At 51.8% G+C, this 14,698-nt stretch overlaps 1 protein-coding gene across 1 annotated transcript; it reads right to left on the bottom strand.

Moving 5' to 3' along the window:
- Positions 1-43: 43 nt before the first annotated feature.
- On the bottom strand, positions 44-14,187 carry Gmip (GEM interacting protein). The gene is made up of 21 exons (XM_021170008.3): positions 14,056-14,187; positions 13,149-13,233; positions 12,289-12,376; positions 12,147-12,204; positions 11,722-11,847; positions 11,569-11,633; positions 11,366-11,473; positions 9,378-9,458; positions 9,122-9,292; positions 8,899-9,036; positions 8,456-8,652; positions 7,511-7,620; positions 7,363-7,440; positions 6,928-7,005; positions 6,693-6,847; positions 6,079-6,267; positions 5,851-5,988; positions 5,562-5,758; positions 4,880-5,267; positions 1,411-1,468; positions 44-1,315 (listed from the first exon to the last, which is right to left on the bottom strand). The coding sequence occupies exons 1-21, from the start codon at positions 14,072-14,074 to the stop codon at positions 936-938; spliced, it is 2,907 nt and encodes a 968-aa protein (XP_021025667.1). The 5' UTR covers positions 14,075-14,187; the 3' UTR covers positions 44-935.
- Between the last annotated feature and the right edge of the window lie 511 nt (positions 14,188-14,698).

The raw sequence follows: 14,698 nt of genomic DNA on the forward strand, positions 1-14,698 counted from the left end.
ACTGGTGACTTATTGTTAGCATTCCAGCACAAAGACAAATGGGCAAGAACAGACAAGATTTATTTTATTTTGTTTTTCTGAAACAGGGTTTCTCTGTGTAGCCCTGGCTGTCCTGGAACTTTCTCTGTACATCTGGCTGGCATAAAACTCAGAGATCCTCCTGCCTCTACCTTCTGAGTGCTAGGATTAAGTAGAGGTGTGTGGCACTACCGCCCAGCGGACTTTTTTTTTAATTAAAATTTTCTTTTGTTTGTGCATGTGCATAGGTCAGACAATTTGTAGGGATGGGCTCTCTCCTTCCACTAAGTGGCTCTGGGAGGTCCAACAAAGGTGAAGCTTTACAGCAAGCACTACTGCGGGTCAGCCCTCCTGCCGGCAGCAGGATATGGTTTTATGTGGAGGTTGTACGAACACAGATTTGGCCAGCACTTGGGAGGCAGAGGATTTGTGGCTCACAAAGGGAGCTCCAGACCAGCCAGAGCTACACAATGAGTCTTAGCTCAAAACAAACAAACAAACGAAAGGAAGGAGTAAAAGGAGACAGGACTGGGCTGCAGGCACCTGTTAGCCACCTGCTAACTTGGAGTCTGTTATGGCTGCAAGTGTAGTAGGGCCAGGAGCCATTATGACTGAAATAGTCAAGACAACCGTCTCAGAGGTCAGAGACTCGGGTAGTCCCCATGGATCTGTATTGACCATTGAGTCTTGACCCCGAAACACCTGCACCTGTGTTGCCTCGCTGTTTAAATCTCCTCTGGCAGGGAGATGATGGGACACTTCAACCAAGTGTCTTGGGACTCCCACAGGTAGGTAATCTTCATTACCGGAACTTACTGGTAACCCCATCTCTCCCCACACCCCACTGAATTGGTTTGGTCACCAGGTTGGGTCAGGGACCATCAATTCAGTTCTGGGTCCCTCAGGATGGTAGGTGGTCAGAGGTGCTCTTCAGACTCCTCAGGCTCTGGGTCAGCACAACAGGTGGTCCTGGACACAGCATCACTGTTCAGCTTGGAGAGAAGCCGGGCTGTCTCCTGGGTGATCTCAAAGTGCTTGGGCAGAGGGTTCCGGCGCAGGGGGCTGCCTTCAGGGCAGGCAGCAACAGGGCCCAAACCTCGTACCCTCAAACTACCTCGGTGCACTGCTGAGACAGTGACAGGAGTCTCCTCACACAGCTTGGAGGCCACCAGAGCCAGGCTGGAGAGTTGATGAGTAACTGGCCGCACACCTCCCCGGGAATACTTCACTGGCTGGCGGCTGAAGTGGCCCCGGGATTGTGCTCCCAGGGCCAAGTCCTCAGGGCAGTGGCTGGACCCTGTGGAGCGGTAAGTGCTAGGCATCCCCAGGTTCTCTGGATGTACTCCCCGCCAAGCAACCCTGGGGCGAAGTGAGGGCTCTCTAGACACTCACCATCCCCTGCCCCATCTCTGGTGTCTTCTACCTCCTCCTCCCTCTGCAGGGTTGCAAGCTGCAGGAAGAAACCCAGAACGTGACTCCCAATAGTAAAGTCCCAGTTTAGGGATTTCTGGAGATAAGATCAGTAAATTAAGAGGATTCACTGTGGAAGCATGAGGACTCCAAGTCTAAATGCCAAGCATGGCTGGGTGCTTGTAACTTCTGTATTGTGGGGTGGGGACAGGGGTCCTGGGAGCTCTTTGGCATGCCAGTTCAGCTTCAAGTTCAATGAGTGATCCTATCTCAATGCACTGTCTGCATGTAGCCAGTGGTCATTTGCTGCTCCCCTTGTGCTCACGGGGACTAGCAGAGCCATCCCTTCTTTCCTGGTGCTGAGAAGCAAACCCAGAGCCTCTCACGTTGCCACAGAGACTCATTTGCAGACTGGCTCTGATTCCTTCCTGCTTCTCTTACCCAGGCAGTATAACATAGGACTGGAGATGGCTCCCACCCCAGGGCCTTTGCACTGGGCTGTTCTACTGCCTGGTACAGCTTTCCCCAGATTTGACCATGCCTCATTTTGCCCCCATGCCATGCCAGTCTTTGCTCAAATCCACCTGTCCCAAAAGACTTGCCCATATTATATTTCCTGCTGCAAACCCCTCTGGTCCTCACCATGGGCAGCACTTACTCCATCTTCCTTTCTTTACAGGACCTTAGAATGTTGCATGTGCCCAATTTCATGATGATTTTTGGTCTTCTTCCTCTCGGACTCAGACACCAAAAGAGGGAGGGGTCTTTGAACATCTATCTAGCTCACTCATGTACCTGCAAGGCCTGGTACTTGATACTTCTAACAATGGGTGCTGAGTTGGCCCTGCTGTTTATTATAAACCCATTGAAATGGCTAAGTGGGTAAAAGTAACTGCCATTGAACTTGGTAATATCAATTTGATCTCCAGACTGTACAGGGTAGACTGAGAGAACTGATTCCTGAAAGTTGTCTTCTGACCGCCACACCTATGCCTCTGTGCCCCCTCCCACTAAATAAATAAGTTAAAAAGCCCTAGAGTTTGGGGGTAAACACCCATAATGTCAGCTCTTCTATGGCAAGATGGGAAGCCCTCAGGAGACTCAGCAGACTCTTCTCTGACCTCCATCATGTCACGGCACCCACGTACTGCCACACACTAAGAAAATACACCCTCCCCCTCTCTCTCATTGGTTTTTCAAGACAGGGTTTCTCTGCATCCTGGAACTCACTCTGTAGAACAGGCAGGCTTTACACTCCCAGAGATCTACCTGCCTCTGCCTCCCAAGTGCTGGGATTAAAGTCATCACCATGCGTAGCCTAACAAATAAATGTTGAAGAGAAAGGGAGATGATCGGAAAGGAGGTGCACACCTAACTGCAATCCTAGCATTCAAAGCACTAAGGCAGGAAGATCACAGAGAAAGGCCATATCTCAAAGTCAGATAAAACAATGGAATAGGGCTGGTGAGATGGCTCAGCGGTTAAGAGCACTGACTGCTCTTCCAGAGGTCCTGAGTTCAAATCCCAGCAACCACATGGTGGCTCACAGCCATCTGTAATGGGATTCAATGGCTTCTTCTGGTGTGTCTGAAGACAGCTACAGTGTACTCACATAAATAAATAAATAAATAAATAAATAAATAAGTCTTTAAAAAAAAAAAAACAACAGCCAGGCGGTGGTGGCGCACGCCTTTAATCCCAGCACTCAGGAGGCAGAGGCAGGCGGATTTCTGAGTTCGAGGCCAGCCTGGTCTACAGAGTGAGTTCCAGGACAGCCAGGACTATACAGGGAAACCCTGTCTCAAAAAAAAAAAAAAAACAACAAAAAACACACCATTGCGCCGGGCGTGGTGGCGCACGCCTTTAATCCCAGCACTCGGGAGGCAGAGGCAGGCGGATTTCTGAGTTCAAGGCCAGCCTGGTCTACAAAGTGAGTGCCAGGACAGCCAGGGCTACACAGAGAAACCCTGTCTCGAAAAACCAAAAAAAAAAAAAAAAAAAAAAAAAAAAAACACACCATTGCATACACTAGCAAGCGTTTGCTGAAAGGACCCTGATATAGCTGTCTCTTGTGAGACTAGGCTGGGGCCTAGCAAACACATAAGTGGATGCTCACAGTCAGCTATTGGATGGATCACAGGGCCCCCAGTGGAGGAGCTAGAGAAAGTATCCAAGGAGCTAAAGAGATCTGCAACCCTGTAGGTGCAACAGCATTATGAACTACCCAGTACCCCCTGGAGCTCTTGACTCTAGCTGCATATGTATCAAAAGATGGCCTAGTCGGCCATCACTGGAAAGAGAGGCCCACGCAAACTTTATATGCCCCAGTACAGGGGAACGCCAGGGCCAAAAAGTGGGAATGGGTGGGTAGGGAAGGGGGGGCTATGGGGGATTTTAAGATAGCATTGGAAATGTAATTGAGGAAAATACGTAATAAAAAAAATATTAAAAAAAAACAAAACAAAAACAAAAACAGAATAGCCGGGCAATGGTGGCGCACGCCTTTAATCCCAGCACTTGGGTGGCAGAGGCAGGCGGATTTCTGAGTTGCAAGCCAGCCTGGTCTACAGAGTGAGTTCTAGGACAGCCAGGGCTACACAGAGAAACCCTGTCTCGAAAAACAAAAACAAAAACAAACCAGAATAAACAAGCAAGTAAGTCAGTAAGTTGGGGCTAGAAAGATGGTTCCATGGCTAAGAACACTGGCTGCTCTTCCAGAAGACCCGGGTTCAATACACAGCACCCACATGGCAGCTCAAAAACTATGACTCCAGTTCCAGGGGATCTGATACCCTCAGAGATACGTGAGGCAAAACACCAATGTACATTACAAAAAAAAAAAAAAAAAAAAGACAAGTGTGTCATCCCAGCTATTTAATAGGCTGAGGCAGAAGAGTCACCCTTGCTTATAGAATGAGTTCAAGGCCAATCTGGCAATACAAGGAGACTCTGTCCCAAGATAAAAAAAAAAAAAAAAAAAATGGCTGGATAGGTAAAGGCATCTCCCACCAAGCTTGGCAAATAATTCCCAGGGCCTACAGGGCAGAAGGAAAATTACTCTTACAAGTAGTCTCTGACCATCACATGGCACTCCCCTCCCACGCACAATAAATAAACTAAGATGTAATAAGAGAAATCTGGTCTGGCTCAGTGGCTAGAGGTACTAAGTCTAAGGACCTGAATTCGGTCCTCAGGATCCAGTGGGTGAAAGGACAGGTTGCCATCTGGCCTTCACACTCACAATGTGACATGCATGTGTCTGCATACTCTCTAAATGAATGTTTCTTAAAAATCCAAAAGAAACTTAAAGAGAGCGCTGGGGGTGTAACATAGAGCTGAGCACATGCCTAATGCACACCAAGCCCTGGAGTCAATATCCAGTTGTGCAAAAGAAGGAGAATTAAACACAGACAGGGCCCTCCTCACATCTGCGGGGCAAGCCGATTCCTACCTCAGGAGGTGTGACCTCGGGGCACTTCTCCAGGGTACTATGGTGTTTGGGGTCTGGGCTGGAATCCAAGGCTATGGTCAGGGGCTGTGTGTCCTGGGCAAGAAGTGAGGCTGGGTGCTGGGGACTGGATCCGAGGTGTGCAGGAGCCAAGCCAGGGTCTTGGGTCAGAGGCTCCAAGGCCAGCGGGAGCTCATCCATCCCGAAGATCTGCTCATAGTGCACAATGAGGAACTCAACCAGCTGAGCCTGGTGACCGGAGTCCAGCAGACAGGCCACAGGGCTGGCACTGGTGGCCCTGGGTCCATCTGGTGGCCGCAGCAGTGTAGGCCCAAATACAATTCCCAAATTGTTGGCAGACATCTTGTTTTCTTCAAACCGAGCGGCCACCCTGAGGATGTGTAGGGAGAAGAGTCAGGCATAGAATCGGAAGCATCAGTAGATGATAAGTGTAGGACCTGTATAAGCTAGACTGGTGACTTAGCCAGGCCACAGCAAAAAAGTCTCTGGTCATGGCTAGAAACCAGCAAGTTACATGGACAGTGTTAAAGTTAGGTGTGGGCATCCACAGTTCAGAGTTCAGAGGAAATATGAAAGGTCAAAGGTTAATATGAACCACACAGGTAAGCAGTTACATGTTCAGGGAAAGAGGGCCACAATTCCAAGCTTAGGGACCCATGCACACCTGAACAGATGGGCCACCAGGTGTCGCAGGGTACTGTAGTTAGAGTCAGGCAGCTGCACCAAGAGGGTCTTCAGCGAGCGAATAATCTCAGGGCTGGGGTTGGGGGTCCCAGGGTCGTCCCCAGGGTCTGCATGCAGGGTCTTTGCCAGAGAGATGAAGGCGTCGTACAAGTGGAAGGGGACCACGGGATCAGTGAGCTGGTGGGGACAGGAGTGTGGGTGGGCTGCTGAGGGTCCTCAACCAGAGGTGGTATGGCTCTGCCCACCACCTCTGGCCTGGAACCACCTACCTCCTGAAGAAATCGCTTGAGAACGCTGGTGATATCGTGAGGAGAGTTCCCAGACAGCTCTACCAGTGCTCGGCCATTCTCAAAGGCCTGGCACAGCCGCTCCACACGTACCCGAGACCCACTGACCCGATAGATACCCTGCAGGATAAGGGATACCTGGCTTGTGATCTGGCCATCAGTGGGGACAGGTCACTTGTGGGGACTATCAGGAATAAGGATGTCACCTACCTGCAAGCCCAGGGCACGGTGCTCTATCTCAGCTGTGCATCTGGTAATCACAAAGGGAACCTCCTCAGGGAAATCTCTGGGGAGCTGTAGGAAGTCAACCCCAAAGAGGGACATCCGGGCCGGAAGCCGCCGGTGTCCACAAAGGATGAGGAGGGTCTCCAGGCAGCGCTTGTGACAGGTCAAAAAGCACTGGAGGAGGGGGGAGGTCACAGGGTTAGGAGGTCAGCTGGAGACAGGAAGGTTATCAGGAGGTCAGCAAGAAAGCCAGGGAATAGAGGATGCTTAAGAGACCAAAGAGACGGTTCGGCAGGTAAAGGTGCTTGCTGCCAAACCTGACGACCTGGGTTTGACTCCCAGGGCTCACATGGAGGAAGGAGAGAAATGGCTCCTTTAAATTCTCCTCTAAGACTCACTCACAGCATGACACTAATGCACACCCTGCCTCTGCCACAGACACACACAAATGAACACTGAGACTGAGGGAGCAAGGGAGAGAAGGAGTGAGCGATCTTCAGACAAAGGTAGGCCCTAGAGCAAACAGGCTGTAGGGATCTTGAGCCTGTGTATCTAGTGAAAGTCAGCCAAGGTCATTAGGTCCCCAGTCTAGGCCACACCTCTTCACATTCTGTCCCGCTGACCATGAAGGCTTCACATTCTCTGCACTTGGCTGGGCCCCGCAGCCGCCGCAGTCGGTGGGTTTGAGCAGCTGTGGACAGTGTCCACTTCCTGAATGGGCTGCCTACTCCATTCTCTATCCCATCCCCCAGATCTGCAAGGAGAGAGATCAAGGCTGTCACGGTCACCATCTTGTCCCTGCAAGCCCTCCTGCCCACCCATGTCCAGCATTACCAGGGTCTCGCTCCTCAAAGTCATCCGAGGACTCCGTGCCTGTGGACGAAGCCTTCACAAGCCGGCGGGCCCCAGCACCTGGGCTCAGAGGAGCACAAAGGTAGGATTATGGTGGTCATGGGACAGGTTAGGTCTATGGAGGCAGATTTGGTTTTCAGGGCTTTCAAAAACTCCCAGATATCCTTGGGAGAAAGGGTCGGGGACCAGAGGTTAAGAGTTTAGGAATGGGCCAGGCCTTTGTCTGGTGGTTTAGAGGAAATTCCCACCAAGACAGTGAGTACATCTACACTTGAGGATCAGAGTGTGTGGTAGATCAGGCCAAGAAGTAGGTTAGAGATTAAAGGTCAGTGCTTGGCTACAAGCGGGAGGACAGAGAGTGGGAGGTGAAAGGGCACAGGTGTGTATGTGGGTGGGAGGGTCAGGTCCTGCCCTCACCTGGGCTGGAAGTGGGAGAATCCAAAGACCGGGACTCACTGCCACCACCTACACTGTCCACATCACTGCCTGGGATACCTGCGTGAGAACAGGTCAATCAGGCTGGCCCAAGCCCAGGCCCTTTACCCACAGACCTCAAAGAACTTACCCTGGCTGCCTAAGCTGGCAACCTCCCAAGGGCCAGGCTCAGGGGAACCCTCCTCCTCCAGCCTTGGAGGTAGAGGCCCCGGAAACTTCTTTTTTGTGTCCTGAGGGAAACTGGGAGAAGAGAGGATTGAGGGCTTGATCCCCAGAAACTGGCCTGGGCGACAGCGACTGTGCATGGCGTCTGGGTCCCGACTCTAAGGATACAGGACTGAAAGCTCTGGTGTCCAGGACCATCTTGGTCCCTTAAGTGTCCTAGCCCCAGATCCTAGGACTGGGGATGACTCATGAAAAGTCTCCCATGATCCTGTAAGCACCCCTAATGAAAGCCATTGAACCATTTAAAAGCAAGCAAACAAACAAACACACACACGAGGGGCTGGAGGGGTGGCTCAGTGGTTATGAGCTCTTGGCTGCTCTTCCAGGACCCACATTCAGTTCCCAGGATCCACATTGGTGGTTCACAACTGCTTAGCCCACAGCATCTGACGCCCTCTTCTGGCCTCTGAGAGTACCTGCACACAGGTGGCGCGCACACACACACACACACACACACACACACACACACTTGTCAATAAAAATAATTCTTTAAATAAAAAGACACTAAGTGAGTTCTAGGCCAGCCAGGGTTACCTAGAGATACCCTATTTCAAATGTATCCCAGGGTCAGGCAGTCACCTTGCATGCCTTTGATCCCACTTGGGAGGCAGAGGCAGGAGGATCTCTCTGAGCTTGAGGCCAGCCTGGTCTACAGATCGAGTTCCAGGTCAGCCAGGGCTACACAGAGAAACCCTATCTCACAAACAAGCAAACATCTCCAAAACATTGAAGTCAATGGAGACTAGTTAGAAAAGTAAGGGACTCATCTGGGGTGGGAGCGGGACAAGAGAGGGTAATGGAGGTGAGGTATAGTATATACTAAAACTCCAAGCCCAGCCCTAGGGCACACCTGTGCACCACAGCTGTGAACTCCTGGAAGCAGAAGGCTGGAGATGGCGGCGGTGGGGCCCCAGGCTGCAGTGTCCGAACGAACTCCTGGTAGCGCTGGCCAGGTTCAAAGGGTACACAGCACTCAGCCAGAGCAGAGAAGGAGCGGGGTCCTCGCTCTGCCTGTGCCCCTCGCAGCTCAAACAGACCCAGCGTCACCTGCAAGGATGAATATTTGACCTAGATTCCAGGGGGCTGTGCCTAACCCTTACAAAGCAGTCAATGTCTGAGGGCAGGGTCTGTCACTGGTAGGCTGTAGGACTAGGCTTGGGCTGTCATCAGGGTATGGGGCCTACAGTAAAGATGGTGTTCTGGGGACTCAGGGCTGAGTTAGGAACAGAGGAAAGGAGTATACACGGTGCCTAAGGACAATGAAACAAGAGTGACGGTGGAGGAGGGCCTTACCCGCCTAAGCACTTCATCTCCTTGCAGCACCAGCTTGCGCACATGTGACACTATCCGCCGCTTGGTGGTCTCCAGATCCTGCTGGCGAGTATTGGCCTCCCGGACACAGGCCTGGTACAGAGCCTCTGCCTCATGTGCCTGGGGAAACCAAGGCTTAAGTGGTCGGGAGTTAGAGAGAGGTGAGCGACCAGACGTTAGGGAATCTCGGTACCGTGTTTCCGACCTTGGCCTGTGCCTCCTCTCGGGAGCGCCGCCTGCGCTCCTGTTGCTTGTTGGATCCGGGAGATGCCTGGGAAGGAGGGTCCTCAGGGGACCCCTGGGAGCGTGCCCTCAGGTCCTCTCTCCGTTGAATGTATTGGAGCTCGGAGCGCCGCAGTGCCTGCACTGCTTCATTCTTGGAGGCAGTAAGAGGACCATAAGCCGTTGGCCTGCAGAGGACTCTGTTCTTCCGGGCAGGGCCCACCCACGCCTGGCCTTACCATGCGCTTCTGCTCCTTCAGCCACTGTTCCTTGAATTCCTTCCTCCACTTCTCAATTTCCATCCTTTTGGCCGCCAGAGGCTGTGGAGTGGAGGATGGGCATGGATGGGGAGGGAAAGCAGCTTCAGGAGCCCCATCTGCTGTTTCCTGCCTGACCCCTTAGACATGAACCCTTGTCTCAATCTGTTGGGTTTTGTTTCTTTTTTCTAACCAGGCCTTTTTACCCTAGGTCCAAGTACATGAGCAGAAAGTTATGTGATTGATCGATCATCCCATCTTTTCTTCAGGAACCCAGACATCCCGAGGTTTTATTCTTGAGAAACACCCATCCTGACGATTCTATTGGTGTACTTTTTCAATTACAATTTTTAATTATTGCCGGGCAGTGGTGGCGCACGCCTTTAATCCCAGCACTCAGGAGGCAGAGGCAGGCGGATTTCTGAGTTCGAGGCCAGCCTGGTCTACAGAGTGAGTTCCAGGACAGCCAGGGCTACGTAGAGAAACCCTGTCTAGGAAAAAAAAAGAAAGAAAGAAAAAAAAGAAAAAAATGTTTTATTATCTTAAATTGTGTCTATGTGTGCATGCATGTGCACGTGAGTGTGGGTACCTCTGGGTACCTATAGAAGCATCATGAGCTGGAGTTACAGGTGGTTGTGGACTGCCAGTCATGGGTGGTAGGACCCAAACCCAGGTCCTCTGCAAGAGTAGTGTGTGCTCTTACCACTGAGTCTCACTAGGTTCCTGTCCTTATTTCTCTCTATTGTGTTTGTGTATGTGTGGCATGTTTGTGGAGGACAGAGGACATGTGGGAGTCAGAGCATACCTCCATGTGGGGTCCAAGGATCAAACTTAGGTCACCATGCTTGGGGACAAGCACATTCACCAGGTGAGCTACCTTGATGGGTTCTTCTTTCTTTCTTTCTTTCTTTTTCTTTTCTTTTCTTTTCTTTTCTTTTCTTTTTTGTTACTGGGGATTTGAATCCCTGGCCTTGCTAGCTAAGTATTCTACTACTGTGCCCTATTTCCAGCCCTTCCTTTAAAAAGAGCTATTTATTTGTTAATCCGATGTGTGTACAGAGGCCGCATGCCGTGATTTGCATGTGAAGGGCAGAGGAGGGCATTTTGAAGTTGGAGCTCTCCTTCTTCTTCTTCTTCTTTTTTTTTTTTTTTTTAAAGATTTATGTATTATATGTAGGTACACTGTAGCTGTCTTCAGATACATCCAAAGAGGGCATTCCAGCTCTCCTTCTTTCTATCTTTATGTGGGTTTCAGGGATTGAACTCAGGTCTTCAGACTTGGGCAGCAAACACCTAGAGTGAGAATTCTGGAATCCTGGTTTCTTTAAAAAACACAGAACTATTACAAGAATGTGTTTTCCTTTTCACCCCAGGTGTGAGAGGATGCGGGGCTGCTTCAGGCTGTCCCCAGCAGCTGACTGTGCTTTGCCTCGTGCTCAGGCAGAAGCATGGTTTTGCCAGCTGCAGATAGTTTCAGTAGCTGTCTGATGTTTGGAGTTCTGGAAACTTTTCAAATGGTATTTAGATGCTAGCACCCCAAAAGGTGGGGTCTGTGGCTATTGCTCATTCTGGGGTGGGGGGTTGTGGTTTGTTAGTAGTTGTGCTCAAAGAAGAAACAAAAGGAAAGAAATTAGATTTAGGGATCTCTCTTTCCCCCCTCTCCTTCTTTCTTCCTAACTTATGTTAGGCGGAACAAATGGGGGCGGGGCTCGAGGGTGCTGGGAGTAAAGAGTGGGAAAAAGAACCCACAAAGCCACAAAGATCGGCCATAAGCTCCTTACCTTCTGAGTTATCTGCTCTCCCTGAAACCAATCCTCCCTGATGCCCTCTCAAATGAAAGCACCATTCTGTGTGTGTGTTTTGCAGCCTCACAGAACGCGGGGCTTGAATCTCAGTGAAGGAACACTGGCTAAGATCCTGAGCATCTCTGGGCTTGGGCTCCCTCCTCCTGGGTGGCAGGGGAGGCGTACCTGGTAGTAGTCTCTCTTCTGCTGGGCCACTGTCTCCAGGGCCAGGGCTCCCAGGCTGAGGTCATGCTCCAGAAACAAGGTGTAGATGTACTGGAGTGGCATTTGGCTCTGGGGTGGAGTGCGGGGCTAGCTCAGGAACTGACCGGATGGGGGTGGAGGAGGATTGGGGTGGGGGGGTCAGGCTGGAGAGGGCTGGTACCTACCTGCTGGAGAATGGACACCTTGCCAGCCTCAGCGAGCTTCATGATACTCTTAGCAAACTCGAGCTCTAGGAGGAGGAGGAGAGACAGTGGTCTACAAGCAGCTGGGGTTTGGGTCCTGCTTGCCATCAAGGGCCAGGCAGAAGGAATCTTCACCATAGTTGGCTCTCTTGTCTGTCCAGGCCAGCAGTTCCTTGGCATAGCGGCTCCATGCTTTAGCATACTCCAGGGCAGCATCCACACCACCCTTGGTCCGAATGAGTCGCAAATCCAGTTCTTCCTCTGGGATAAATAGGGAAATCCTTGAGCCCAGCTTCCCCCTCCCCCTTGGAAGCCTTCCCTGAACCCCAAGACCAGACCCATGGCTTCTGTTCCATACTTCATGGCTCCCTAAAGCTCCCTTTGGAATCATAATGATGATTTATAAATTCTCTACTAAGACTGGGGAATCCTTTAGGATAGGGGCGTGGATCCACTGTGGGCTTTGCCCTGTCCCCTGCATCTGGCACAGAACAAGTTCTGAGATGTCTCAATGAAGGAACGATCTTACTCCCCAACTCTTGTCTGACACCCTCCCCTACCTGTGAGGGGTGCAGGACCTTCTGGGGAGAGATCCCGCCAACCACTGGCTTCACTGTTCTAGGGTAAGAGGATGAGAGACAGCATCAAGAGGGAGCAAAACAGCAAGCAAGTGGGCATGGAGCACCCTGATCCTGTCCCTACCTCCTCAGTCACCACTGTGGCTGTGTCAGCTTTGTCAGGCTCCAGGTCTTCTCTGAGTACAGGGTCTCCAGCCAGGGGATCAAAAGTTCTGGGGGTGGGAAAGATACTGGTGTCAGGAAGCCATTTCTGTCCAAACTCTCCTTTGTTGGGGAAAAGTCCTGGGGCACTAGGACAGTTTAGAGAGAAGGAAGAGGTAATCTTTGCTATTATCTGTGATTTAGAAGGTGTGATCTGAGAATGTAAGGGGAGCCAGGCGAGGCTGCAGTTTGTTTTGAAGCAGAGGCTCTTGTCTCCTGGCAGGCCGTCAACTCAGTGTTGGCTTGATTCTCAGCCTCTGCTTCCTAAGTGCTGGAATTACATTCATGCAGCAACACCCTGGTTGGTTTATGCAGTACTATGGATGGAATCCAGGCCTTTGTGTATGTCAGAGCCGCATCCTATCAATTGAACCTCACCCCCTGCCCCTTCCCTAATGTGGCACAGGCAGGATTAAATCCTGGGCCTTGGGAATGCTATGCACCTGTTACATCCCCAGGTGAGGTTCTTTCCTAAAAGTAAGACTTGAGAAAGGGTTGGAAGGGCCATAGGCAATTTAGGGGCTCACAGAATTGACACTCATAGCAGCTTCTACCATTTTTTAAGGAATCACGAGGTTGCATGTGTGTGTCTCAGGATCATTTGTCTTCGAGATAGACCCCAAATACCTATGTATCTAGAATACCAGAGGGCCCAGGTGTTTGGGGGGGGGGGCTCCTGTCTTAGTCAGGAGGCTGGAAGTCAGGGTGTCCAGATGTGGGACAGCATGATACCCACATAATTGGGGAGCTCTGCCCAATGTGGTGACACAGGCTCAGACTCACACGTTTCCCAATGATATCTCGAGGTTGTCCAGGCTCTGGAAGATGTCACTGTATCTCTTCCTGCCCTCAGGAGCTGGGGTTAGCTCTGGGGGAGGGAAGGGTAAGAAAACATGAGCCAACCAGAGGCAAAGCAATCCAAATGTACCCCAACCACTCTCAAGCAGAGGTGGGAAGGGGGCGGGAGAGAAGAAGGGGGGAGAGAGAGATTGAGAGAGGAGAGAGAGCTCGAGTTTCTGTGGGGTCATTTCTGATTCCACAGATGGATCCAGGTAAAATCTCAGAGAAGCGTTTGCTCACAGCCACAGGGACACCATGCATGGGAGGACCCATAAGCAAAGGAAGGAAACAGATGCAGCTGCCATATGAATGCTGGAATAGAGGGCTGGCTTGACAATGGAGCCACATGGACCCCAGGCAGATGGAAAAGCACGTGGGACACACAGGCACTTAGCCTGCGGTATAAACACACGCGAGTCCGCTGAAACCACGAGGGACAGGACTGAATGACACTCGATACACAAAGACAGCCGGAAACATAACCCAGTTCTAGCCATAATTCTGCCGCCGCCCCCTGGCCTGATGCCTCGGGGCTACCTGCAGGAATACTAGCCATGACACCCTGCCCCCATCCATCCTACGATCAGAAGCAGAAGCGGCCACTTCCCCTTCCTGGGCCCCTTCCCCCAGGCATCCGGGGTGCCCGCTCTGGCGGGCAATCCGAGGGTTGGAGGCTGGCGTCGTGAGCACTGTGCGCTTCGGGGGTCTCCAAGGTGCTCGGGGATCCCCTCGTTCCTTCCCCTGTCAGTACTCCTTTCCCGGCTGTCAGATAGCTCGGGTAAGTTGGGTTTTCTGGTTTAGGAACTGAGGAGCGGTGGTGGGAGGCCCCCCTCGGTCCCCACCCCTGTACCTGTCTCCGCTGAGTCCATGGCGATGCCCGGGGGGGCAGGGGGTGGGGTGGGGAACGCACGGCGGAGCTGAGAAAGGGACAGGGCTGCGCGCCGCCCGGGACCAGCCCCGATTTCCTGCCTCTGCCGACCCAGAGGTGTCGCCCCGCCCCAGCTATGCCACGCCTCGAGACGACCACGCCCCTCCCGGAAGTCGCCATCGCATTTCTGACTAGCCTCCAGAGTTTACCCGGTAGAGGAGCCCCAGCGAGCCAGGGGTCCCTTCTGTAGATTTCTGTGGCACCCTAAGTCCTTGTAGCACTCTTCCAGCAAGCCGGAGATGCCTGCCCCAGAACATTCCACACCCAGCGTCTAGATTTAACACCCTGCCTAGGCTTTTAGATCCAGGGCACTCCTGTGAAGAACTGCAATGAAGGACTGCAATAAACCCCAAATCCCCAGGGCAGGCTTCTTTTGTTTGTTTTGTTGTTGTTTTGGAGACAAGTGTCTCACTCAAGTGGCCTGGCTTGGTTTGATTTTGGTGTGTGGGACTGACTAGCCTCCAACTCAGAGATCCCCTGCTTCTGCCTGCTGAATGCTGCCATTAATGATGCACACCAGGGCTGGAGAGATGGCTCAGAAGTTAAGAGCACTGTCTGCTTTTCC

The sequence above is a fragment of the Mus caroli genome, unplaced genomic scaffold, assembly GCF_978045245.1.
Source record: "Mus caroli unplaced genomic scaffold, Mus_caroli_1 scaffold_10, whole genome shotgun sequence".
Taxonomy (NCBI): Eukaryota; Metazoa; Chordata; class Mammalia; order Rodentia; family Muridae; genus Mus; species Mus caroli.

Coding starts and splice junctions, on each gene's coding strand:
- Gmip (XM_021170008.3), bottom strand. Junction 12,377..13,148: donor GAGATATCATTGGGAAACGT/GTGAGTCTGAGC, acceptor TCCCACCCCCAG/AACTTTTGATCCCCTGGCTG. Junction 11,474..11,568: donor AGGTGTCCATTCTCCAGCAG/GTAGGTACCAGC, acceptor ACTCCACCCCAG/AGCCAAATGCCACTCCAGTA.